The sequence below is a fragment of the Psittacula echo genome (genome assembly GCF_963264785.1).
Source record: "Psittacula echo genome assembly, chromosome: Z".
Classification (NCBI taxonomy): domain Eukaryota; kingdom Metazoa; phylum Chordata; class Aves; order Psittaciformes; family Psittacidae; genus Psittacula; species Psittacula echo.
In genome coordinates, this window is record NC_137742.1 from 91,892,385 (window position 1) to 91,918,291 (window position 25,907).

Consider the following 25,907-nt stretch of genomic DNA (forward strand, 5'->3'; position numbering starts at 1 on the left):
TAATAGAAGAACAGAAATACCGATTCTCTACTGCAAGCCCGGGAATGAAAAATTCATTAAAAGAAACAGTAAAGGTTGAATAAAATTAGCAACATTAATGTACCAATCTGGATTCATGATTAGAACACTTTAAAAAAAATATTCTCTTCCAAGAAATGCCAAATCACTGCTGCATTATGGATTTTGATTGCCTACAAACAACAGGCAGCCAACAAAATTAAATTTTCAGCTATTTTTTATCCACGCATTGACTAAATTTAGGCCAGCTTAATTCAGTATCTAAAGGGAAATAACAGAAGAAATATCAGCAAACTGAGAAACAGAGCTCATTACCATTAACAGCAAAGAGTAAATAATATCCCACAAGCAAAAAGTACAAAGAAAATGTATTTGAGTATTTGTTACACTGACCTGTTTGTTTTCCTTGTACTTAGAGGCTCTTCATGTACCCTCGAAATGTGTTCTACATATTTATAAATATGCAAGTAAAGAATCATAACTGTCATATTTTAAAAGCTAGAAAAATAAAGCCATGCTATTTTCTAGCACATTTAAATTATTACTAGTTCATGTTAACAGGCAAAGATCAAAACAGAGCTCTCAAACCATAGCCTGTTCATACACTGACTTTCAAAGAACTAGTTGGCCTTGTCAAAACAGTAATTTTACACTATCTAGTAGGAAGAAAATAATGACATTTGTAGAATGTGAATTGTCATTTCATTTGCAGAAAGTCATACAGATGAGCTCATGACACTCTAATGTAAGTAGCATTTTTCATATTCAAATCACTATATTAAGTGATTTGATATCACTTATCAAATATACTTCAGTATATTTGACTGCCTGTCAAAAAGTCATTAGGATGACTCTGTAGGCAAATATTACAGGAACCACTTTTATCCCCACCTACAATCACCCAGCTACAGAAGTTATCACAACTTAAGTCTAACAACTGAGATGCTTCAAGAATTAAGCCCTAAATTATTTCAGTGAAAGTGAACCAGACTCACTCAAAACAACTGGATAAATATCTTTTACTAAGCCAACTCCTGTTGACTGAAACAGGTAAAGAACAATTGCGTAAGCAGTTGAACTGAAACAGTGATAGGAAGGTAGCCCCTATAGCCAGAGAAGACATAAGAGATATTCACTGTAAAAATGCAGCAATATGAGGAAATTCTAAATTTGCACAATATCAAAAACATTGTAGCACTTGTGCTACACCTGCTCTGAACAGCCTCAAGCGTTTTAGGCTAAGCCAGCCTTGCTATGTCATGACCTTCCTCATACCTTCCTTTCTTCATCATCAACGCTAGCACAGGAAGATGTACACAGCCTTCTGCACTAAGATGCTGGAGAAGGGTAATACTCTCTTTCTTTTCCCCATACCTGAGGAGATGCTCTTTCCTCCCTCTAGCAAACTGTTAGAATAAAACCACTGAACATGTGAGTCAGTGGAAGAAGAAATTGTATTGGGGTATCTTCATGTATCTTACTCCAGGGAAAAACAGAAGGCAGAAAGAAGGTTCTGGCAACTCATTACTGCTCTCTGCTACAGACTCCTTGGACACATGAAGTCTGCAAGGCATAGATCTCAATTCATCTTCTTCGTAATCACTTAAGTTTTAGCCTCCTGAAATTCCAACAAGTAACCTACTTAAATAACCTCGTAACAGTTGAGGGACTTATAAAATATAGCAACAGTACCTCATTCACCAAAGTCATTATTTGCATCTCCTAGATTTCGCTTGACTTTAAGCAAGTCAACTTTAACACCTCTAAACTTTTTGTGATAAAGTAACACCACCACATACTTCAAAACTAGATTCATCCACATTCTTTGTCAAAGTCTCAGAATTTCAGAAAAAAACACACTTAATAGCTGAATCTCATGGAAAGCAAACACCACATCAAAAAAATCAAGTCAAGGACGGGGATCCATGACCTAAATGGAAAACTTCAGAAAGTTAATTACAACACTAATTTAAAAAATGCTGCTAAAAAACCACACAACTACTCCAGACTACATGCTAGATAAAATGCTTAGCTTCCATATAAGTTTGTACCACCAAAAGCTTCAGAAACACGTTAAAATTGTTCCAAGAAAAGAGAGGTAAAGCTTGAAAAAGTCCAGCTACCATCTGGCTGCTCTACAGCTCTTTCCTATGGTTAACAGCATTTGGTCATTAAAAATCAATGTCTTGAAGTCCCACAAATAAGTAATGTTTGATTTGAACAATCTTTAAATATACAAAACACTTAGCATAAAACACTTGTGTTTAAGCACAGATCCCTGAGACTAAAGATAGCATACTATCTAACAAAATTTGCATTGTGCGCAAGTAATTGACAGAAATCCAATGTCAAAAGATAGTAGCTGGTATTTGACTAAAGAAGCTGACACTCTCATGCTATCTTTTGTCCAGTGAATCTTCCTTTCTGATCCCAGTATTTTAGTTCTTTTTAATTACAAATGAAACAGTGCTTGTGATTTAACATCTCTTACCTCAAGCAAGGCTGCTGCAGGATCCCCCTGCAAGCTCTTCGCCAGTTTATCAACCTCATCTAAAAGGAATACTGGATTGTTAACCCCAACAGTCTTCAGTCCATTGATTATTCTGCCAGGCATACTTCCAACATAAGTGCGCCTGCAAGAAATAAACGTATATGGGGAGAGAGGGACCAGCCATGTGCAGCTGGGGTAGAAACATCCAAAATAAATGAAAATATAAGAATAAGCAGCACTGTAACAATTCTTGCTGTTTTGCAAAACTTTTTGGAACTAGTTGATAAAAACATGGAATATGCATCTGAACTAATATAAGCAACTACATCAGTAGATGAAAATTCCAGTGCCATGGTGCACTAGCTAATCTGGAATGATAAACATATGCATTAAAGAATATCCAAACCTTATGGCTTGTAGGTATTTAACATGATTCAGTATAAGCACCTTTTTACTGTATGAACATGGAGAAGCAGATTTGGGAATGTCAGTAACATTTTACTAATGATGCGAGTGGGTTTTTGTCACAACAATCAAGTTCACACAGCACATTACAATTTACTTCAAAATTCCAAATATGCTGAACTGTCAATGTCCCCTGTATAAACAGCATGCTTTAGTTACTACTCGCAGAAACTAACTTAATTTACAATGTCATTTCAACATGAAACAAGAAACTAGAACAATGCAACAGAACAAAAATGAGTTGAAATGCAGTAATAGTGGTAAAACCTCTTTTTCACAATGCACAGAGGAGCTACATTTTACATATATACACACTCCTTGTTTGCTGCATTTATCACAGTCTTTTAAAAATATGAAATGCAGGTCACTGAAGAAGAAAGAGATAAATGAAGCGCTGATTTACAGTACCTATCTCATGACCCTCACAAAGCAGATATACAGAAAATGCCTGCTTTGCCATATGATGTGGTGTACTACAGTCCAGAATAAACAGGATGACATTTATAAAGACAAAACCAAAAATACCATCGGAGTAATTTCAAAAGATACTAGAGAAAACTTTAAATATTAAAAAACCCTAACTTAAACTACACAAAAATAGTGTTAGTTCCATGTCATATTCAATCATTGAGAAAACAAACTGCAGTTACTGTCTTCAATTATACATCTGAGCAAAAATAAAAGTGTTTAAGATTATCTAAGTAGACAGAAATGCAGCAGAATTTTAGTTTGCCTATTACCACTTTCATGAGACAGCTGCTAAAGACTCGAGCAGCCAGCATGCAATAGTTTATCATCTCTCTGCTTTTGTGTGGAGTCTTACTCCTCAGCAAGTGAGTGGATTCATCTCCACTGAGGGCTGCACTGTGTAACATTCATTACAGATCTAGAATCTGCATGTGGGAGCTATTATATGAGCACGCCACTTCATTCTCCATCTGCACACAGGCAACCTTGCCAAAAGAATGAAAGGATTCCATAAAATCCAATCAGAAAATTACAAGACTGAAGGAGAATCGAAGTTCACAGAAGTGAATCATTTACCAGTGCAACCAAATTAATCATTGTAGCAATCTGGGGATTTCTTTTTCATTTTTCTTGGGTTTTTTTTATTTTATTTATAGTATTAGATTTTATTTATTTGTTTGGTGGTGGGGATTTTGTTGTTTTGGAGATTTTTTTTAAACAAAAGGTACTTACTGCACTAGTATATAGTTTTATATGCTTCAGAAACAATGCAGCCTGTTTCTAATACTCGATAAGATAACATAATTAGGTAAACTTTAAATGTTGTTTCTTGCTTAGCACGTTATTCTCAAGTGCATGCTTAAAGACATTACACTTTTCTAATGCATGTTTGTGGTTTTCTATATACAAGTTTTATCTGATCCTTTCATATAAAGTCCTGAGATAAACATGTTGCATCTAGTTTTAAGAAACAGCTTTGGTTTATAAACTAAGTGAGGGTAAACTGGGTTTCTCTAGTCATGGGAAAGCACTGTGAATAACCACTCTTTCTCTCCTTGCACCATCCAATTGCAACACAAGTCAAAGAATAAAAGCGTTAGGTACCAAAAGGTTTTCTGAATAATAGATCTGTTAGTTTATATTCATGCACACATATCTACCACTTTTAAAAACTTTTTAGGAGATTTTCCAAATAGAAGCACTTAAAAAAAAACAAACAAACAAACAAAAAAACCCCAGCAAAATACCACACACACAAAAAAAAAAAACACGGAAGAGATTTTTCTTTCTTGTGATACAAAAAAGCTGCTATTAATAGACTGAAATACTTTTTTTTGCCCTCAAACAACCCTGAAAATAGACTTAAAGTCACAGTCATTGTAGATTCAAGTCCATTTACACTTGTGGAAGATTCTCCCAGATACAGCATCTTTCAGTAAGACTTAACAGCTGAACACAATAAAGTTTCTTGACATTTTAAAATAAGCCATAACTTATTATAAATAAGCCATAACAACTAGGTAGGTTGAAACACAGTGTATCAAGATCTGTGGTGAAGAAAAACCAGAAAAAAGCGAATATACTCAAGACAACTTATGACAAGTCAAGTGAGATCAATACCTTGGAGTACTACAATTTTATGAGTATAATAATTAAGTAGCTTCTAAAGGAAGTAATAAGAAAAAACATTCTAACAGTGACAGAAAATCAGTAGTTTTTTTTCATGTACCCTGACCAAAGTAAGCCTTGGGTCATGAGCTAAAACTTAAATAGAAACCACAGTCCAACTAAAATGAATCCAATGTTATGAAGAGGACTAAACTGTTCCCTATATAACCCAAGAGGTTTTTCAAGAAACTCAAAGGTCAGAATTAAAGGAACTATTGTTGGAAATATGAAGTAGTTCTGCAAAATACCCAGGTCTCTACAGAATTAGTTTTAACAGATGAGAAAAGCACATGGTAGGTTGAAGCATTCTGTTCTTCCTTTCACTATCTGACAATTGATTATTCTCACTTTTCTCTCATACTGTCTTCTCATTTGTCTTTTCAATCACCTCTAGACATAGTAAATCTAAACAACAAAGTCCAGTATAAGCATTTAATTGATATACTAGATTTCAAATAAAAGCATGATTAAATTTATTTATATAATTTGATCAGGTATCATGAAATAGAAACTTGGACTACAAATTTTTGGATAACAAATACCTAGGTATCAATTTGCTTTTCCCATGTGTAACAGCCTAAATCTGTGATACATCTATTACAGATGGACCAATACCTATTACATTATACTATTTATCAAACACTCAAGATTTCCAAGGCAAAAAAAACAATTCTAATGCAAATGTCATATGTAGGATGTCAAAGAAATATAATACAGTATTTTACCTTCAAAATAGAAACATAGGTAGCCTGGCTTTATTTTTAAATGGCTAGTATGGAACACATCTTAACACAAAACTCCTTGGTAAGACAGACCCTGCAAATATTTATATATAAACTCATTAAAACATATTAAAATGACAAGCAGATACAGCCATTTATCTGTCTGGACATTAACCTTTGCCTTGTAACCTATGAAACTGAATACTGCTGTTTGTGAACAGCAGCCACCGAATGTGATGCTATTCTTTATTTTCATTATTCTAGCAAGGGTTGAAAGGAGGAAAAACAATATTCTGCATTAGCACTGCTGATGATACAAGGTGGCTTTGCTCAATTTTTTGGTGCACTGTTTCTTTCCATGTGTTAAACCTAAAGCTGCTTTCCATTCAAGACAGAAAGTACATACGAAGTTTCCTGGCTATCTCACTTGTGTAGTAACCATTAAAGAAACCTCTTAAGAGCTCATGCCACAGGTGGTCTGTAATTTACTAATTTTTAATTTATTTTAAAATCACTGAAAGGGTACATTTAAAAGAACACTAAAGTTGTACGGCATGTCATTAGGAGCTATGTATCCTAGAAAACGCAAGAAAAACATCTGGGAGGCCTAAACTTCTTGACTCTTCTGATGTAAACTGAGAATGTGTCTGAATCGGAACTTTAAAGCAGTACTAGTATTATTGATAAAAATATGACTCACTCCCTTCACACTGTTTTAAAGACAAACCATTTTAACTTGTTTTTAACTACAGTAGTTTTCAAACTACAGACGAAGAAACAGACAACAACGTTAACGCCGCCAAACTATTTCTGGACTTAGTTCACAAGGTCACAGCTTATTTTTTTGCAATGACAGAGGATGCATGTACTCAAAGGCTTTACCAATGTATCTCTGCTTTGTACTTGTATAATAAAGCTATTCCTCTCACAGTTGAAGTTACTTGAGGTTTGTTTTTTTCTTGTGCAGCAACGTATGTGTGGTGAATTTCTGCTAGCCTGGCTGTACTAGTGAGCAACCACACCTTTTCTCATGCAGATTCAGCTGAACAAGTCTTCAGCACAGGGCTAAGCTATAAATAAACTACCCAAACTTCCAGAAACTGAAAAGCAATGGTAGTGTAAGGAAAAATGCTCCACAGAGAGGTGAGAGAGAATAAAAAAGAGCTTCACAGTGATCTCACCAGCACCATTATAAGTAAATGGCACAATTACAGCTTTCTTTTGTAAGAATAATAAAACATACACACATGCAACAGAGGTTATATAGTGCCTGTATAAAATAAAGCATCAGTACTGAGAAGACCGTAAATGCAGTGACCTTCTTGGAGAAAAGTGCCCAGTCATTGTCGTGGTTTAAGCCCAGCCAGTAACTCAGAACCACGCAGCCACTCACTCACAACCCCCCTCCAACTTCCTCCCCCCACCCCTTCCCGGAGGGATGGGGAGGAGAATCGAAAGAATGTAACTCCCGCGGGTTGACATAAGAACAGTCCAGTAACTAAGGTATAACACAAAACCACTACTGCTGCCACCAGTAATAATAATAATGATAAGGGCAATAACAAGGGAAGAGAATACAACTGCTCACCACCCACCAACAGATACCCAGCCCGACCTGAGCAGCAATCTAGCCTTTCCGGGTAACTGCCCCCCAGTTTATATACTGGGCATGACATGCTGTGGTATGGAATATCTCTTTGTCTAGTTTGGGTCAGGTGTCCTGTCTCTGCTTCCTCCTGACTTCCCCTCATCACTGGCAGAGCATGAAACTCAGAAAGTCCTTGGTCAGAGTAAACATTACTGAGCAACAACTAAAGCCATCGGTGTTATCAGTGTTGTTCCCAGGTTGAAAGTCAAAAACACAGCACTGCACCAGCTACTAAGAAGGAGAAAAATGCTACTGCTGAAGCCAGGACAGTCATCCTTCAGTGTGGTTTGTTGTTTGTTTTTTGGTTTGGTGGTTTGTTTTTTTTTTGGGGGGGAGGGTTTGGTTTGGGGGTCTTTTTTGCGGGTTTGAGGTTTTTTTTTAATACAAGCTAAGAACAAAAGTAAACCAGCAAACTTTAACATGCAATATAGATGAGTGGTAAATGGGTAAATGCAAACAACAGCTGGAGGATGCCTGATAAAGCAGTTCTGCTTTTGTACCAAGATGATTTCACTTTGGGAAGGCAGAACGGTAGCTGCTACTCTGCACTTGATCAAAAAAATAATTCAGAAACCCCAGCTGCAAGCACATGATCTGCACTGAGATGGCAAACCCTGGGCATTTCCAGCTGCCCTAGTTACGCACCACAAAGAAGAGCACGCTTACTGAAACTCCACTCCCTACCCTGCTGCCATCTCATATATTTTGCTTGCTGAATCTGTCATTCTGCATCCTTCACTTAAAATCGCAATAAGTGGCCCATAAGTGGCTATATTTGCTTGCAAGTGAAACCGAATCACAGGTTCTTTTTTAATGTTATAGTATGTTTAGTACATTAGTTGGTACATACAGTTGATACAGACTTAAGCCTTTAAGATTAATAAAGAACTTTCAGGAGAAAAATAATGGCTTCTAACACATAATATCAGAAGATCAGCCTGTTTACTGGACAGTAAAACTCAGAACAGCACCTTCTGTCCCTTCCACCTTCAGGCCACCTCTGTAATTACTCTCTGTGATTGCCACCAGATGCACAATGTGGATTCACTTGACTGTGAATAACTTGGAATGACTTATTCACACAAAAGGACATTACAGAGACAGTTCTACAGAAAAGCCAGAGTTTTCATTGATTAAATCTTATCTTGATAAGCACAAACACAGGGGAAAAAACGAACAGAATTTAAAAAATGAACAGTTGGTTTTAACTACAAAAAATTTGCAAAAGCTCTCCTTACAAAGGGCTCCTCATACTAACTGTTGTGAAGTTTGTTGTTAAACTATACACTTGTTTGTTGAAGAGTAACCACATGATACTCTTGATAATTCTAGATGGTATCTTCTTTTGCTTGTGAAAAATACACTGTGTTATCAAATATGGAATTTAAAATGGTTAGTTTCCAACATGCCTTAGTCATTTAATAATGCCCTTAAAAAAACTACAGTGACAGTCACAAACACTCGAATGTAAAAGTTTTAGAAGCCTCATTATCAGACAACTCTGTCTTTATTCTTTATTAGGCCTAAGCACAAGATAAAAAGCCAAACAAAACAAAACTCATCAAAACAACAATAAAAATGAATACAATGAGGAATTTCTGGCAATTGAGGAAGAGTTGATGACAGCTTTACTCTTACTTAATGTTAATTTCCCAGACGTGGTTTCCTTGTTACAAAGGCTGCAGCCCTGCTCTGCCTCGGAAGTCACTGATACCTACTTTGCTTAGTATTGAACACCCTCTAGTGGCTTCAGTTTTAATAGCAACGTGCTGCGGAATCACATTTTTAATTTGTGTTTAGGATCCCCATCATAAGTAATCTAAACCATCAGAATTCTGAAACAGCGACTGACACTGTTAATGAATTACAGGAATAATATGTAGTGCAGGAGGAGAACACAGTTTTGCTTCTTTTTCCATTAGTGCATAAGTAAACAGGGGAAAGGCCAGCTTTCACAAAGGTTGACAAAACAACACACATACATGCACAGAGTGCTGCTATGCAGTAAAAACCAGCGCATCAAACCATATGTACCTAAAAACCCACAGTGGCTGCTGGGTATATTGGCATAAGTAAAAAAAACCTCAACTAAGAAAAAATCCACAAATAATTGTTTCAGGCTACAAACACGCTGTCAACCTCTAAGTGTCAAACTGTAAGTGTCAAACACGTTGGAAAACTCCAGCAAATTTGCCACAGAATACGTACAGGAATAAACGCATATTGCTTGTTTTATTGAGAGTGCTGCAGTAAAGGTTCATGAAAAAAAAGAATTTTGAAGCTGTCATCAAGCACAAAATCACTGTTCTGTCACTTTTTCACCTCTCATGTTCTGGCCTAAGAAGTCATCAGCACTATCTTATGCTCCAGATTCATAGAAATACCTCATATTCCAGATTCCTAGAAGTTTATGTGTATGCTCAGCACAAGATTTCACACTGAGTTTCCTGCATTCCTTTCAGTTGGGACTGTGAGTTTCCACCACTGTAATGTATTCACACATGCAACTAGCTTACGTCAGAAGTCTTAATTCTGATATCAAAAAATGAACTTTTATTGAGGCATTTATTTTACGTTATCATTAAAATTTCATATGCAAGTGATACAAATACCAAGGTCCCTTTTATGCTTTAAAAACAAAGAGAAATTACAGAATAACCTAGAACTGAAGACAGAATGATGGTGTATTCTGATGATTCGAAGCAGCAGCATAGCCATTGAGCAAAATTAACTGCTACATGGCATCAAAGAAATAATGGATAGTTTTAATTCATAATAATTTACCTAATGTTGTAAGGAGAACTTTTATTTAATAATATGACTTAAAAAAAAAAAAAAAAAAAAAAAAGACCAAAAAAAAACCCCAAAACCCACATGTTTTTACAGATCTTTAGAACACTAACAAATCTATTATACCAAATATCCTATGCTGCATGCAAAAAGCTTAAAATGTGCTTAACAGAACCAAAAAGTGCTGCACTGATGTTTGGCACCTACTTATCTACCTTATCCATCATATGTTTCCAGTTGCAAGGAATGGGCAATAGATTAATACATATAAATGATTTAATAGACTAAGAAGTATATATATAAATAGATGCAAGATCATAAAAAAGTCCTACAGAAAGTCACTCCAAAAAACTCCTTTGACATGATCCAGCCTAGGTGTTCTTGCATAAACTTCCATTTGAAATGGAAAAATACTACACTACCAAGTTTGAGATACTAAGTAACTCAGTTGCTATCCTTTAGCAACCTGTAAGTATCACTCTCAGTTTCTCTTTCTGTTTTAACAACAAACATGGTTATAAAGTAATGCATTGCTACACATAGGCTATTTTGTATAACTAGATCTTTACATCCCTCTTAAAAAGTAGAAAAATCAGATACAACATTTAAGAGTTTGCATTAGACTTCCTACTGAATTTTAATTCAAAGTGCTAACATGAATGAAGATGAAATTCCATTCTCCCCTATGACAATAAAAGGCAGTAGCAGAAGGAAAGAATAAAGGCCTTATCTCAACACTAAACATCCATTCCCACTACTAAAATTCTCAACTGAATACCACCACTGAATACCAAGAAAAATCGATTAATAACTACCATTGTTTGAAATAAGCAAAATGGCTCTGTATTAGCTAAACAAATAAAATAATCCATACATTCTGTAGCAAACAAAAGCAAAAATTTCAATTAGGAAAGGAAGAAGTAGTTACCTGTGGCCTCGAATATCAGACTGATCACAGACTCCTCCTAAAGCAATTCTGTGGAATTCTCGACCCAATGTCTTCGCAATTGATCTTCCAACACTGGTTTTACCAACTCCTGGGGGTCCCACAAAACAAAGAATGGGTCCCTTGAGGTTGTTTTTAAGCTGTCGGACAGCTAAGTACTCCAAAACTCTCTTCTTCAGCTTCTCCATAGCATAATGATCATTATCCAAAACAATTCGAGCCGCACGAATTTCCAGGCGATCTATCAATAATTGACAACAGAAAAGATATGAGCACAGTTACCTTTAAAAATTGAAACAATTAATTCTCAAACATGTTCATCAAAACAATCCCACTGACACACACACACGCTTTTCAGATATTTTCCTAAAACAAAGGTATTATAATTCTCACTTAATTAGACATAAGATAGACAGATTACAGTAATGAAATTTAGAAAACAAAAACACACCGGTTTACAGTGTCACAGACCAAAATCTGGTTCAAATGAACTTAGGGAATGTGGTTCAAATGAACTATTCTGTAACAGCAATTCAGTGATAAATAAATTTTTTAGCATTTACCTTCTCACAGAAGTAAGTTAGATCCTGTAAGGTCTTCTCAAAAGACAAATTCATCCCTATGTCTTCATCATCTACATAATAAGAGCCTGTAACTATCTCACAAATGCAGCAAGATCTCATAGGCCTAAAGGGCATGCTTTATTTACTACTTAACACAAAGTGATTTAGCACTGTATAAAATACCCACATGATACCACAACTGGAAAAATTAGGTTTTTGCAATTGCCATGATTTGTGATAAATGGTAAGGCCTCACTAGTGGACATTAACTAATGCTTTACAAAAGGTAGGAATTTCTGGCAGCTGTCTTCTCCTTTGCTCTACAACATAAAGATAGCAGGCAGGAAGCAGTGAAGTCTTATCAACTCCTCACACACCCACCCTTCAAATCGTATGCATTCTAGATGTAGACTCCTCAATACTGTAAGTGTGCCTATTTCACATGCAGACAATCGTGACTGAAGTCTCATCATCAACTGTGTAAATTTTTGTGATGAACCACTGGACAAAAAATTCACTAATGATCATAATTTTCTATTGTATTTTCTATTTTTATATTCACATATATTTTTATTCACTGTAGCTATGGATTCCAAAGCATCAGTCACATGAATGTGAATACAAACTTCAAAACTTTGCTTAAAAAAAACTTCACACTACATGTGACATGGCATAAGTTTACAAGATTAAAGAGCAAATGTAACAAAAACACCATTCTTCTAGGACATGAGTATCAACAAATATTTTACTCATTTTGATATTATTTAATAAAACCATAGAGATCTGCAAAGGTCTGTAGGCAGATCTTTTTACAATTTAATCATTAAAGAAAATTTTACAAGAAGATTTGTAAACAGTCAAGGCTCTAGTTCAAAATGGCCGAAGTTCATACCACGTGTACTAAGAGGGCAAAAGACAGACAGAGGTTTCTGCTGGTGTGTTATGTTAAATTTCCTTTTAAAATCACATTCAAAAGTTTCATTCTTCAGTAGCTGCTAGAAAGAATTAAAATCCTTTTCTCCAGCAGAACACCTTCTGGAAAGTTATTCTGCCCACTTAATCTATGTGTGCTGTTCAGTACGAAGTCATGTTTGGTTTTCAACTCTTTACTTGCTCTCCATTTTTGTACGCCGTTCCCATATTAACAGTATCACTCTATGCTCAACATTTGAAAACAAGAGTACAAAGCTGACATGACATTCAGGTTTTCTATTGTACCTGACATTGCAATTATTAACATTAACTACAATTGTACTTTTTCATCCTTTTGTTCCTCACCAAACTTGAGTAACTTAAGACACAGCAGAACCTTCTTTTATTAATGACGTTTTTATGGTCAGACAATGAGACAAACATCTGCAAGACAGAACTAAGTGCACAGTGTTTACATGATGGTTACCTGTCCTAAAATGTCTGTGTAAGACATAATCAACAATACTACAGGGGTTACCTTTTGTACTCTTGTTCCATGGCAATTCTACCATAAGTTCCAAGTAATTTCTTGTCAAAGCATATTCTGGCATTGATTGAGGCATCTTCTTTAATCTGGAAATACAGCACAGAATTCATAACGCTAATCAGGAATTAACTGCAAAGTAAGACTCTCCTGCATCACAAGATGGACATTTAGCAAACACTTTAAAAAACAGGATACCATCTTACTTTCTGACAAAGTAATAGTAAAAAAGCAAGTCATTACTCCACCAATCATGAGCTTGTCTTTGCATAATAATAGGTTATTTATATGATACAAAGAGAAATTAAAAAAAGAGTCCATTTCCTATGCATACACTGCATCCTCAATGCATGCAACACTATCTATGCATCCTCACTGGAAGAGGTTATTATCCATCATGGATAGCACAGTTATCCAATCACAAAAGAAAAACAGAAGAAAAAAGACTCAATAACTGGGTCAGTTTTAATTAAATAATTATTAAAAGCTGGTATTATTCAGCTGAGGTTTTTTAGATCTTCATAACATAGGGGCTTAGAGCTTACAGTTTAATGCTATATTAATGCATAAACCATACCTAGACTTCATATTTGTCATCACTTCTGATGCTCAAAAAAGATGATGAAATGTATAACCAAAAAACAGCACTCTACTAAATTTTTTAAAATTATTTCCAAAACACAGCAACACAAACACACAATCAAATAAGGGCAAGTTAATGCAAGAGAAGAAACCACCATATGAAAGTCTCCTACCTCTTTATTTCCTTAAGACAAACTTTAAGAGCCTGTTCTGACATACTGGATGTTCTAATCTTCTTTTCCAACATGACAATATCATCATGATCTTCTTCCTCCTCCTCATCTTCTGTAGTGCTTGGAATGTGATTGCTTCTTCTATTAGGACGGATAGCTACAACCTATGAAACAGAAGACAGAGCCAGAGTATAGTATTGTTTTTTAAATCAGGTAGATACTTTGGCTTTGAATGGAAACCATGACAAAAATATACAAGGTGCTGCGAGAGCCTCCATAGAAAAATTCAGAAGACTTTAATCCAATAAATAACTTCAGAAAGTATTATTGGTACTACTTTGAAAAGTTATAGTTGTTATATTGCTGTATATTGCTGTATACTTAGGAAATATGTACCTCTTAGGTGCATCTACCTGAACAGAAGACAAGAACAAAACTGAAAAAGTTATTTATGAGTTTTTGGGCATTGCATCCCAACATATTAAGCATAGTAAGCATTATTTTTACAAAACAGGTGTTGTGGTTTAAGCCCAGCTGGTAATTCAGTACCACATAGCAGTTCGCTCACTCCTCCCAGCTTCTTCCTCCAGCTCCAGGAGGGATGGGGAGGAGAATCGAAAGAATGTAACTCCCGCGGGTTGAGTTAAGAGCAGTCCAGTAACTAAGGTATAACACAAAACCACTACTGCTGCCACCAGTAATAATGATAAGGGAAATAACAAGGGAACAAAATACAAGCAATCATCACCCGCCAATTGATACCCAGCCCGATCAAGCAGTGATCTAGCCCTTCCGGGTAACTGCCCCCCCAGTTTATATACTGGGCATGATGTGCTGTGGTACAGAATACCTCTTTGGCTAGTTTGGGTCAGGTGTCCTGTCTCTGCTTCCTCCTGGCTTCCCCTCATCACTGGCAGAGCATGAGACTCAGAAAGTCCTTGGTCAGAGTAAACATTACTGAGCAGTAACTAAAACCATCGGTGTTATCAGCGCTGTTCCCAGGCTGAAAGTCAAAAACACAGCACTGCACCAGCTACTAAGAAGGAGAAAAATTGCTGCCACTGCTGAACCTAGGACAACAGGTAAATCTCTTTAACCTTTTTTCATTTCTCGATTACTTGCTGCTTACTAAACTGTTTAAGTATAGGTAGATGCAGCAAAAGTCTAAGGTGCCCTAGTTTAGCAAGCTACATTTTACAACACACATATTTTATCTGTATTTCAAAAGCTATCATTCACCTGCAATGCCATTAGCAAAAGGTACACTATTCACTGCATTGGCCAAAACTCAATGTGTGCTTGCCACTGGGCATCAAATGAATCTTTGAAGGAACCTGAGCCTTTATTCAATGTCAGAAAGTGCTCAGATTGAAAAAAAAGAAGAAAAAACAAACAACAACCAAAAAAAACCCACCACCTAAAAAAGCCCGCACAAAACCAACCAAACAAAAACTACTGCCCCACACACGCATGAAAAAAAATCCAAAATTATAACAAAACAAACCCCAAATAAAACCTTGGCTGTTTTAAAATTATATTTTATCTTTTAGGTATTTAAAATACCAAAGTTGCCATCAGGGTGTTCTCTGCAGCTCCAGACTGACCATGAAACATTACTGCTATAAATTAAAATTTTGCACTGATTAAAATTAGTGAATAAGGATTAGTATGCTTAAGAGTGTATCTTCATACTTATTTATGATGTTTAATTATCCACATTTAAAGTCCATACCCTTTTATCATCATCCTGTTTGGGCTTTCTTGTTTTCTGAAGCAGCTTCAGGCCTTCAATCTGCCTAACAAGCAATGGTATAGTCATCTTGAACCGTTCTTCCAGCCTAACAGCATCTAAAATCTAAAAGCAAGGAGTTATAAGTTGCCAATGAGTTCATTCTGATGGATCATCAGCTTCAGGGAGGGGAACATGAAGGACACTGTTACTGTCTTCTATCAGTTATACAATAGATGGTTTACAAAAAAAGGCAGCGAGAAAAGCAATGAGAATACAGTCCACAAAACTCAGCCTCAGAGGTCTGGATGCCAAAACTACAAAGCACTCCAAAACAGAAAAAAAGTCTTTTATCCTGTCTGGTTTTAAAGCATCTTAATATTTCAGTTGCATTTTCTGGGGCAGACATCTATCAGCATTCTGGTTTTCAATTACTGAATTGAAAGAGTTAGATCTCTCAGAAAGTTACAGCATGATCACCTTGATTAACCCAGAAAAAAATCACCTTATGCCTTAAGGGGTTTCTTGTCTGTTTGTTTAGAGGTTCTTTTATTTTGTTTGTCTTTTTAAAATTTCATATGCTATTTCATTTTCATGATTAATGAAGTTGCTATGTGGAAATGGGTAGAATTTGGCTCTTCCTTTTTTCCACAGCTTCCACTGGCTGCTCTTTTCTTTAGCACTTCTAATAAACAAAAAGGACATGGTAAATTTAATGATTTATGTGCCTTCCTCCAGCAGGACATTCAGCCCAGTACACACCTTCACTCCAAATTAATTTCTGCATTAACTACTACTGTGCTTTGAAAGAACCTAACTTATGCTTTCAATTCAAGGTTAAACATGCAGCACTGTCAGCGACAAAAGGAACAACAAAACTTCCAAACACAGCAAATAAATAAGAAATCAGACTAGTAAGTCTTAAGCCATAAGCATCATTTTTGCATAAAGTTACCTGGACATACGATGCAAATTTAACCAGTGTCTCAGTATTTTAAACCACACATTTTGAGATGGTTTTTTTTTAAATACTTAAAAAAAGTTCCTCTTTTGGTAAGAAGAAAGCTATTGGTATTAAGATATGTATACTGATGTCAACTGTGATAAGTAAGCAAGATTTCAACACAATTGGAAGAATGATTCTTCATCTTTAATATTGGAAGGGGAAGTCCATGTTGTATTTATTGTTTAATAAAATGAACTGTTTCCAATGCTAACTAGATTAATCTACCTATTAGGTGAGTTCCGATACATACATACATACATACATACATACATATATATATATATATATATATCACTTTAAACAATAGCATAAAATCCTTTTACAAATATTCATGCTTAGGTGCAACACAAATAACTTCTGACACAACATTATCACTGTACAGTCTCAAGTGTAAGCAACTTCACAATCATCTAAAAAGTTAATTAACTGAAAAATAAAACCCAAACCAGCAAACACCTAACTTCACTTAAAAAGGGTTTAAGGTCATAATACCTGAAGTTTCTCTTGGTTGGAGGTACGGATGATAGAAGTCAGTATATCTGGCAAAGCTTCTCTTGGCAGATTGTCCAAAAGACGTCTCAGCTTTGCAACTGCAGGAACGGACATATCCAGCATCTCAACCAACTGTAAGGAACACACAATAAACAATATTCACGGTTGTTATGTTTCTTTTCATCTGACTTAAAAAGGGTTGCACCTTTCAGCATGAAACACGTCTAGGTTCTTTTCCAAAAAGCTACCAAAATAAACTTATAGAAGTTCACAGGAGGCACTAACTCAGCACAAGGCAACCACAATTTTGGTTTTTTACCTTGTGCAAGTAGTTAAAAATACCAACATTTGCAGCACTTTTTTCAGTGCCTACATCTCTTATTTCCCACACACATGCTGAATAAAACTTTCCCAGTTACCTTAACACTACAATGACTCTTTTTCTATACATTCTTTAAACTCAAATTCATTATACCTGGGGACATCTGTTTACAATCAAGGTTCTAGAGGGTCTTTTCACCTTTAATAATTAAAAAAAAAAATCAAGCCAAACTACAAAATCTCAACCCATTGTATATGCTTATACATATACATATGCAATCCAAGAACAAAAAATCAAAAGTATTCCTTTTCTTAGTGTATTTACAGTAGTACTATATATGAAATACTACAAACTTATCACACTGCTAACATACACAGTTAGACTCATCTTGCAACAAGCTGTATAGACACCCTGCAACTCAGCCTTAAGATGTAACAAAAATATTTATTTTGCAGAAGAAATACTGAAATTCTAACAGTCACTGAGAAACATAAGAACTATGGAAAGAGAAGGGCAGATAAGAAACAAAGAAAAAAAATGCATACATTGATATATGATAAATAGGATTAAAACAGTTCACCTGCACTGCATACTTGTAGAATTGTTCTGACAGCTCTCCAAGCTCCTCCTCAGATTTATGCTGATTAGTAAACTGCTCAAGTCGATCTAACTGCTCAACTTCTGCCACAGGATATGGTTTCTCTTTCAGCAACTGCAGGATCTGGAATCGGCAGAGGCCTGTAACCAGCAACGTGTAATGTGGCTTCGGCCAGTTGCTGCCAACCACCTGAACTGCCAAGGCAGCAGTGCCAATCCTAAAAACAGACCAAATCTCTGTGTTACTTGTCACATTTCATGGAACATTTTGTGTGCCCATTATTAAGCAGCAATCAAACTAGAGGTTGCAAGAACCTTCTGGGTCATAGTTATTTATCATGAAAAGCAACCAAATTACACAACTTCCTTTGTAACACAGATTACCTGAAAATTAATGAGATAACTGAAAAACTAAGATAATACAATACAGTCACCCAACTTAGAAACATAATTTTGTCATAAATAATTTTATGAAGCTTGCTGTGGAAAGGAACACTGACATTTCTGCTTAAACTAACATGCTGGGAAGCTGAGTGTAATTTACAGTTCTTCAGTGAAATTGTCAGCCTCATTCTGACCAGTTTTAGATAACATGTACCTGTTTAGGCAGATTTAAACCAGAAGTTACTTTCTTGCAAAAACCTTACTAAGTTCACTGATAGGATAATTTTGAGAGTAAAGGTTGCAGCATGTTAATTTTACTGATGCTTTATCCGACAGAAACAGGATAAAATTCGGTTTCATTTTATGTGAACTAGGTTACTCTCCATGCTACTTGTTAGGTGAAAAACGCTAGCGTTAACAACTGCGACAGGCTTAACGCTCCTGGCCTGCGCTCTTTGATCCTATCTTCCTCGTCCACCTTGGTCTCCTCACTCAGACCCTTCCCCAGATGCCAGCCTGACAGCCCCTGCCGCCATGGCCCCCTCCAACAGGCGCTCCTCCGGGGTACCAAGGAACGTCCCCCTCACGGCGGCGGCGCAGAACAGATTCGCGCCCGCGGCCCGGCCCATGCCCGCAGAGAGGCGAGCCGCGAAGGTGACATCAGGGCAAGCTCGTCCCGGGGCCCAGCCGGCCCGGCCAAAGGGGATTATGAAGAGGGTCGGCCGGGACCAGCGCGGCGCGACGGCGAGCCGGCCCAGGCAGGGCAGCACCTGTGCAGGGAGGGCAGGTCGTCGCAGTCGGAAGTGGGGTCACTGGTGTTGGGGATGACGCCGATGATGGTGCTCCTCAGCGAGGTGCCCTTGAGAAGCCGGCTGCGCACCAGCTGCATGTTGCGCGGCGAGTCCACGCTGGTTCGCATGGTCGAGCCAGGCAGCAGCACGCCCTCATGGGTGAGCAGCAGAGGCAGGCGAGTGGGGATCTGGATGGCGCTGCCCGACGCCATAGCGGCCCGCTCCGCTCCCCGCCGCACACTGGCGAGACAGGGCAGCCTCGGCTCCGCCCCGCTACGGGGGCCGTGACGGGACATTCCGCTCTGCAGCCGCCTCGCCGGAGAGCTCCCACACGGCGAGTCCTTCCCGGTGAGGCCACTTCTCGCTCAGTTTTTGCCTTTTTTCTTTTAAAAGACAAGGCCCGCTGTGGGTCAGGGCCCGGGGAGCGCTGGGCCCCGCGCCCCGAACGGCGGCACGGCTCCGGAGTCTGACAGAGGAGAGGCAGAGTGTGACAGATTCAACATCGGTTAAATGTGACAGTTTCCAAGTGAAAACCATTTTGTGCTTGTTTTTGCAAAAGCCTGCTCTTCTGGGTCTGTACTCATGGACAAAGGATTCAGGGCCCTGTTTCCGTAAGCAGAAGTCAGCATAGGGACTCTTCAGAGTGCTTCGCCAGCCCAGCACAGGAGGCAACAACATGCAGGAGACCCCACCTGCAGTCGTGTGTCCAGCTCTGGGGCCTCCAACACAAGAGGGACGTGGACCTTCTCAAGCGAGCCCAGAAGAGGCTGTGAAGATGATCAGGGGGATGAAGCACCTCTGCTCTGGAAAAAAGCTGAGAGAGCTGGGCTGCTTCAGCCTGGAGAAGGCTCCTCCAGAGAGACTAGAGCAGCTCCAATGCCTAAAGGGGCTGACAAGAAAATTGGAGAGGAGCTTTTGACAAGGGTCTGTAGTGATAGGACAAGAGAGAATCACTTTAACCTGATAGAGAGAAGATTTAGATTAGGTGGTGAGGTGCTGGCACAGTTTGCACAGAGAAGCCCCATCCCTGGCAGTGTTCAAGACCAGGCTGGATGGGGCTTGGAGCAACCTGCTCTAATGGAAGGTGTTCCTGCCCGCGGCAGGGATTGGAACTGGATGAGCTTTAAGGTCTCTTCCAATCCAAACCAGTCTGTGATTTTATGACATCTCTTCTGCAGGGTAGGGGCCCAAAGCCTGAGCCTTCCCCAGGGGCTGGGGTACAGTGAAGAGCAAAGCACCCACTGGTGCTCGTCTTGCCCAGGCCAGGCCAGATGCCCACAGAGGAGGGACAGAGGCCCTGGGGCCTCACCATTGCTGGGGGAGTCCTACTGCAGTACAGCTATTTTCAGCAGGCCTGGAGGGATTAGCCAAGGTCACAGCTCACTGTGATCAGTAACATTCCTTTGCCTAGTCCTGCTAAAGCCTGCCCAGGGGAAAGGGCTTGACCACTTAGGCCCTATGGAAAGTTCAGATGAAAAAGCAGCTTTTAGAAACTTTCCTTTCAGCCCGTCTGGTGAAAAGAGGTGCAATATCAAAATTGCATAATATAATGAGACACATTAGCCAATCCCTTGTTAATCAGTGACTTGCACAATATGTTTTGAGCAAAGGTAATCCTGTACAGAGGGGAAATCTCAGTAGCAACAAAAATGACAATTTTAAATGCACAAGTGTAGCTACAGAAAAAAAATAGCTTAATTGTTCAGTTCATTAACACCTTAATATGTTTGTCTACTGGAAAACACAAGGTATCAGGATGTATGGAAATACTAACAATATATTTAAATGCAAATAGTTTAAGAAGATATTACAAATATCTTCTAAAGATATTAAAAAAATAAAGTTAAACATCTAAGGCAGCCACCTCATGGACCTTAGAAAAAAGCTGGAATTTAATACACTATTCAGCATGATGTTTAAGAAACATTAACATAAAAGAACACATAACAGGAATATGGAAAGCGTTCTGTCAACTTTCTGATGTTAAATATAATTACTCAGTAAACATATGTTTAACACTCACAATGTTTAAGTGTCTCTAACTATATTAGTTTGTGATGTGAACACAAACCAAACCTAAACTTTTAACATTTGCTCAATATGTTTATTGATTTCTTATTTTCAGTCTGAGTTTTTTTCCTATTCCTATCAATGCAATGCCTTCCAAACCTTCAACACTGCTAGATGTTGTAGAAGAACTTCAAAATTTATTAGGACATGAGGGTTGGGAAGATTTGACAGATAATATATGCTAACTAGTTTTCATTTAAGAAAACAGCATCTTTCTTCTTCTTAATCTACTTCATGTTTCTGGAAATTTACATTGTCAAGTACTAAAAGCTTTCAATTGAAATAGATCATACACCAGCTGTATATCTACCTATTTTCATTTGAAGTTCATTCTTATTATTTGGCACCCACTGTTATTATTTGGAAATGATATTATCATTACTTTAAAGAGGAAGTAATTTAATACAAAGACAGAAAATACAGTTATAGCAAATATTCTTACAGATGCATAGGAATTTTAAACCATTTTGCATTTTGTTTGGTTTAACTGAGACTGTGCCATCTCTGATGTGCTACAGGTTTTAGAGCTGCTAGATCCCTAACCAGCTCTCATTAATCCCAACGTGATGGATTTATTTTTTGCCTACTAGATACCAATTATTAGTACTAGTTACTAATGCTAGGGAAAGGCCATGAAGTGATCTGGGCAACTCAGGGCACCATGCTGGAGGCATAAGGCAGTGACAGAGAGCTCCCAGGGAAGGAGTGCCTGGGATAGAGTAGGAGCTGAACTGCGGTGGCTTGCAGGTGAGTCACAGTGCACCTCTCCAGTGCACCACCTTCCCCTTTTCAGGGCCATCCCTCACCTCAACACAGCTCCCCCTGTCCCAGCATGCTGTCTGCTGTTTGTTTCACATTGCCCAGGATATTCCCAGTTGCAGGGACACCCAGTCCCAGCTCACATTCTCTGCGGTTGTGGTCACAGTTCTGATCGCAGGGCAATGCCTTCATTGTTCCAAATAAGACCCAGGACAGCCACCGTAAGCTGTACATCCTGTGCTCAACTATACCATATTGGATATAGAAGGACCATTGCCATCAACCCCACTAGCTGCACCAGGGGCTTTCTGTCCCCAGCCTCCCAACACAAAGCAGTGTGCATCCCATGGTCAGGAACAAGAGCCATCACCACTAGCCTTTTCAGGAACAGCTGGGGCTACCAGGGCAGCAAAGTGGGCCCTGGCTCCTGAGAGCAGCTTGCCAAAGAAAAAGGGAGAAGCCCTGGGGTGCACAGAAAGGAAAAAGGATTAGTTTTAAGGGGAAAAGAACAAAGTGAGAGCTATGGGGTACAATGAAAATAAAAACAGTAGAGGATGATTAGGGCAAACTGATGACTTTGTGAGGCACAACCAAAAGCAGAAAGCCCAGCGGCATGCAGCATCCTTATCTCCCAGCGCCACCAACACAGGCCCCAGCTGTCTGCTCCTGACGCACTAGAGGCATGTCGGGGTGCTGTAGGCAAAGTCAGGAGCAGCTTGGGGACCTCATTCAGCTCTGGCAAGGCCTGGCTGCCTCTAGGATAATGGAAAATGCCACCAACAGCCCTGAGAGTCCATAAATCCCCAGCAGCGCTGTGAACAGCACTGCTATGAGCCATAAACTCTAGCTGAAAAACTGCAAATATCAGAACCTAAATGGTTGTTGGGGCTTTACAACTTATGGATAAGATTAGATTTTAAAAAACCTCTGCCCTGGGTAGTAAATGTCTAAACTGTAAATCCTGACAGATAAATACTGAATCCCACAAAATTAAGAAGAAAATCACAACATCTGAGTGAGAAAACCCCAGCAAGAAATTCTAAACAAAAAAATGCACAAGAAAGCCTCCACACCCAGTTTTACACAGGAAAAACGAAAGCACGTGCAAGCAGGAAAACAGTAAAGAGAAGCCAAAGCTTTTCTTCCCACAGCTTAAAACATTTCCCCTTCATTTGCGAGTGCAGCAAAACCGTAAGACACATCACAAACACTTCACAGTCGCTGTTTATAAGCTTGGTTTTAGCCACAATTCAAATGTGACAATACACAAGAAGCAATACATAGAACTGTGCCAAGCTGTCCTTCCCCCGAGCGTGCCTGTCACACTGTGAGCAGTAACTCCTGTGCGGTACGAACAACCATTTGCGTTACCCCGGCTATCCAGCAGGTGGTGCAGAGTGTCCAGAGTGAGGGTAAAATACTGCGGATGGGGAAATATTTATGATGTACACTAGACATTTTTTTAGCCCATTAACCACATTTCTAGTCCAGAGCGTTTCTCGTCCAAGCTATACCTAATCACCCGGCTGTCTTCAGCCCTTAGCAGTTGGTACTTTTCAGGGAAACTGCAGCACAGACAAACACTGCAATGTTACAAATGGCATGAAAAACACCTAACAGAGAAGGGGGGAACAAGCAATCCTCTCACCTATCCATTTTCTCATTCGACACAGCAGGAAAAGGAAAGCTAAGGCCTCTCAGACTCCCAAGACACCATCCTCCACCATGCCCAAGAACACTGCCTACTCAGCATGCTGCCACCAGAAACATCCTGCTCGTTGACCTGAGAGCAAGGAAGCCAGCCCGCGCTCCAGCCCTTGACTCCCACATCCCACCTGCGCTTCTCCACTTAGCACTGCCCCAGCTCTTCTCCCACAGACCAGGCACACAACACCCACGGCACCCAAATTTTTGGTCTCCAGACCATTCAGAAAGCAGCCTCTAAAACTCCAAGTACCAGAGAGACTAAACTAATGGGAAACAGACTGCAGCAGGATAACAAGAAAAGCCAGGTTTTGCATCACTTCCATAGACTGCCTAAAGCACACAAGTAGCTCAAATTGAACAGATCTTGCTAGAAAGCCCTGTGGTTCAACCGCGTGCCTGAAAGGCTGAGTCAAGTGCAAGCTGCTGCTGCAGAGGTGGAAGAGGAGCAGAAAGAGGCTGATGCAAGGAAGACACCTGTTTTCATAAACACATATCCAACAGGAAATTGGCCTATGTGCTGGCGTCACGTTCATGAGTCAGGCTGCACCTCGTGACAGCCCCATCTGGACACAGGCAAGCAAAAGGCACTGACAGCCTATGCAGAGGACAGCCTGCGCACTGATGTGTGAGACAGATGGTAACAGCAACTCCCAGGCTGACCTGCTACTGGCACCTGCCCTAACACCCAAGTACTAGGAGACTGATCTCTCTCTTCCTGCCACCTCCCCTACAAGCGTCTTCACTATCAATCATACTGCCCACATAGCATCTTGGCTCAGTGGTGCTTTCCCAGTGCACATCCACAGCCCTGTGACCCTGCAACAAAAATCTCTGGAAAGGTGTTACAGGAATCTGAACAAAGCAGATCATTCTTCCATTCACTGCTGATCAACATCACTGAGCACCCCCCAGGCCTTGCTGAAGGCCTGACAAAACACAAAGGAATGTCAAACCTTCAGATGACAGAGAACAGGAGTAGAGAACGGGGATAAGACGGAGAAGAAAAGAGGGATGGGAAGACAGACAGAGGAATTAAAAGAGATTAAAGGTGTCTTTGAAGAGTGCTTGGGGGTCAGGAAGAGCTTTCAGGAAGGGTTTGACAGAGTTTGAGGGCAGCTGGCAGCTTTAAGGCAGCATCTGGTGGGTCTGGGACAGGCTTTAGGGATATTTGGAATCTCTAAGGCCATTGCAAATCCATTGCAAGGAGGAGCAAAAACAAAGTACAGTGTGAGGTCTGTCCTAGTCATCATCAGTATCCAGTGATGCTGATGACTGCAGTCTCTGTTGTAGCATAGCTTCATCAGCCAGAGCTTTCTGGAGGAGGCACAGTAAAGTCCATTGTGCCCATAGGACCTGTAACACTGACAGCCAGGCACAGCAGCCAAGGTACTGGAACCCATGTGCACATAGCACACCAACAAGGGCAGCCCCCCACCAACTCTAACCCCCTCTTCCCTGCTTCACTCCTCCCTGCAAGGCTTTTTAAGACACCCTCTCAAACTCTCCCTTCAAAATCCCCTAATCACTCAACCTTGCCTCAGTGTGAACACTGAGCCTTAAAAGCCCTGGTACTTGCAAAATTACCTGCTCCTCTTCTTCATGAGGACTGAGGCTGGAGTAAAGCAGCAGGCACTTCGGATGCCCTCGAGGCCTGGGGCAAGTTTCTCATGCCTGTGGTAGCTAAGGGCCCTGGTTGTGACAGTAGCAACTCCAGAATCACAGAAGGGCTGAGGTGGCAGAGGACCTCTGGATGTCATCTGGCCCAACCCCTCCCTGCTCAAGCAGGGCCACCTACAGCCAGCTGCCCAAGACCATATCCAGATGGCTTTGGAATATCAACATGGTGGCACACTCTACAACTTCCCTGGGCAACCAACCCAAGCCAGTGCTCCATCACCCACACAGTGAAAAGTGTTTCCTGATGCTTCAGTTTGTGCCCATCACCTTGTCCCATCACTAGGCACCACTGGAAAATGTCTGGCTCTATTTTCTTTACACCCTCCTTTGGAGTGTTTATAGGCATTGATAAGATATTCTTACCCTCTCAACCTGCGCCTTCT

General features: G+C 39.4%; 1 protein-coding gene across 2 annotated transcripts in view; it reads right to left on the reverse strand.

Moving 5' to 3' along the window:
- LONP2 (lon peptidase 2, peroxisomal) overlaps positions 1 to 19,538 on the reverse strand; it is a 45,759-nt gene extending 26,221 nt beyond the window's left edge. Inside the window, exons 1-8 of one of the 2 annotated variants that reach the window (XM_080638143.1) lie at positions 19,291 to 19,538; positions 18,120 to 18,354; positions 17,218 to 17,349; positions 15,723 to 15,845; positions 13,991 to 14,154; positions 13,230 to 13,324; positions 11,199 to 11,457; positions 2,510 to 2,651 (exon numbers count right to left, since the gene is read on the reverse strand). In XM_080638143.1, coding sequence (XP_080494269.1) covers positions 2,510 to 2,651; positions 11,199 to 11,457; positions 13,230 to 13,324; positions 13,991 to 14,154; positions 15,723 to 15,845; positions 17,218 to 17,349; positions 18,120 to 18,354; positions 19,291 to 19,523 — 1,383 coding nt within the window. In that variant the 5' untranslated portion in view covers positions 19,524 to 19,538. Of the gene's footprint in view, positions 1 to 2,509; positions 2,700 to 11,198; positions 11,458 to 13,229; positions 13,325 to 13,990; positions 14,155 to 15,722; positions 15,846 to 17,217; positions 17,350 to 18,119; positions 18,355 to 19,290 lie in introns of both variants that reach the window. The other variant, XM_080638142.1, reaches the window with a different exon arrangement.
- Positions 19,539 to 25,907: the final 6,369 nt, after the last annotated feature.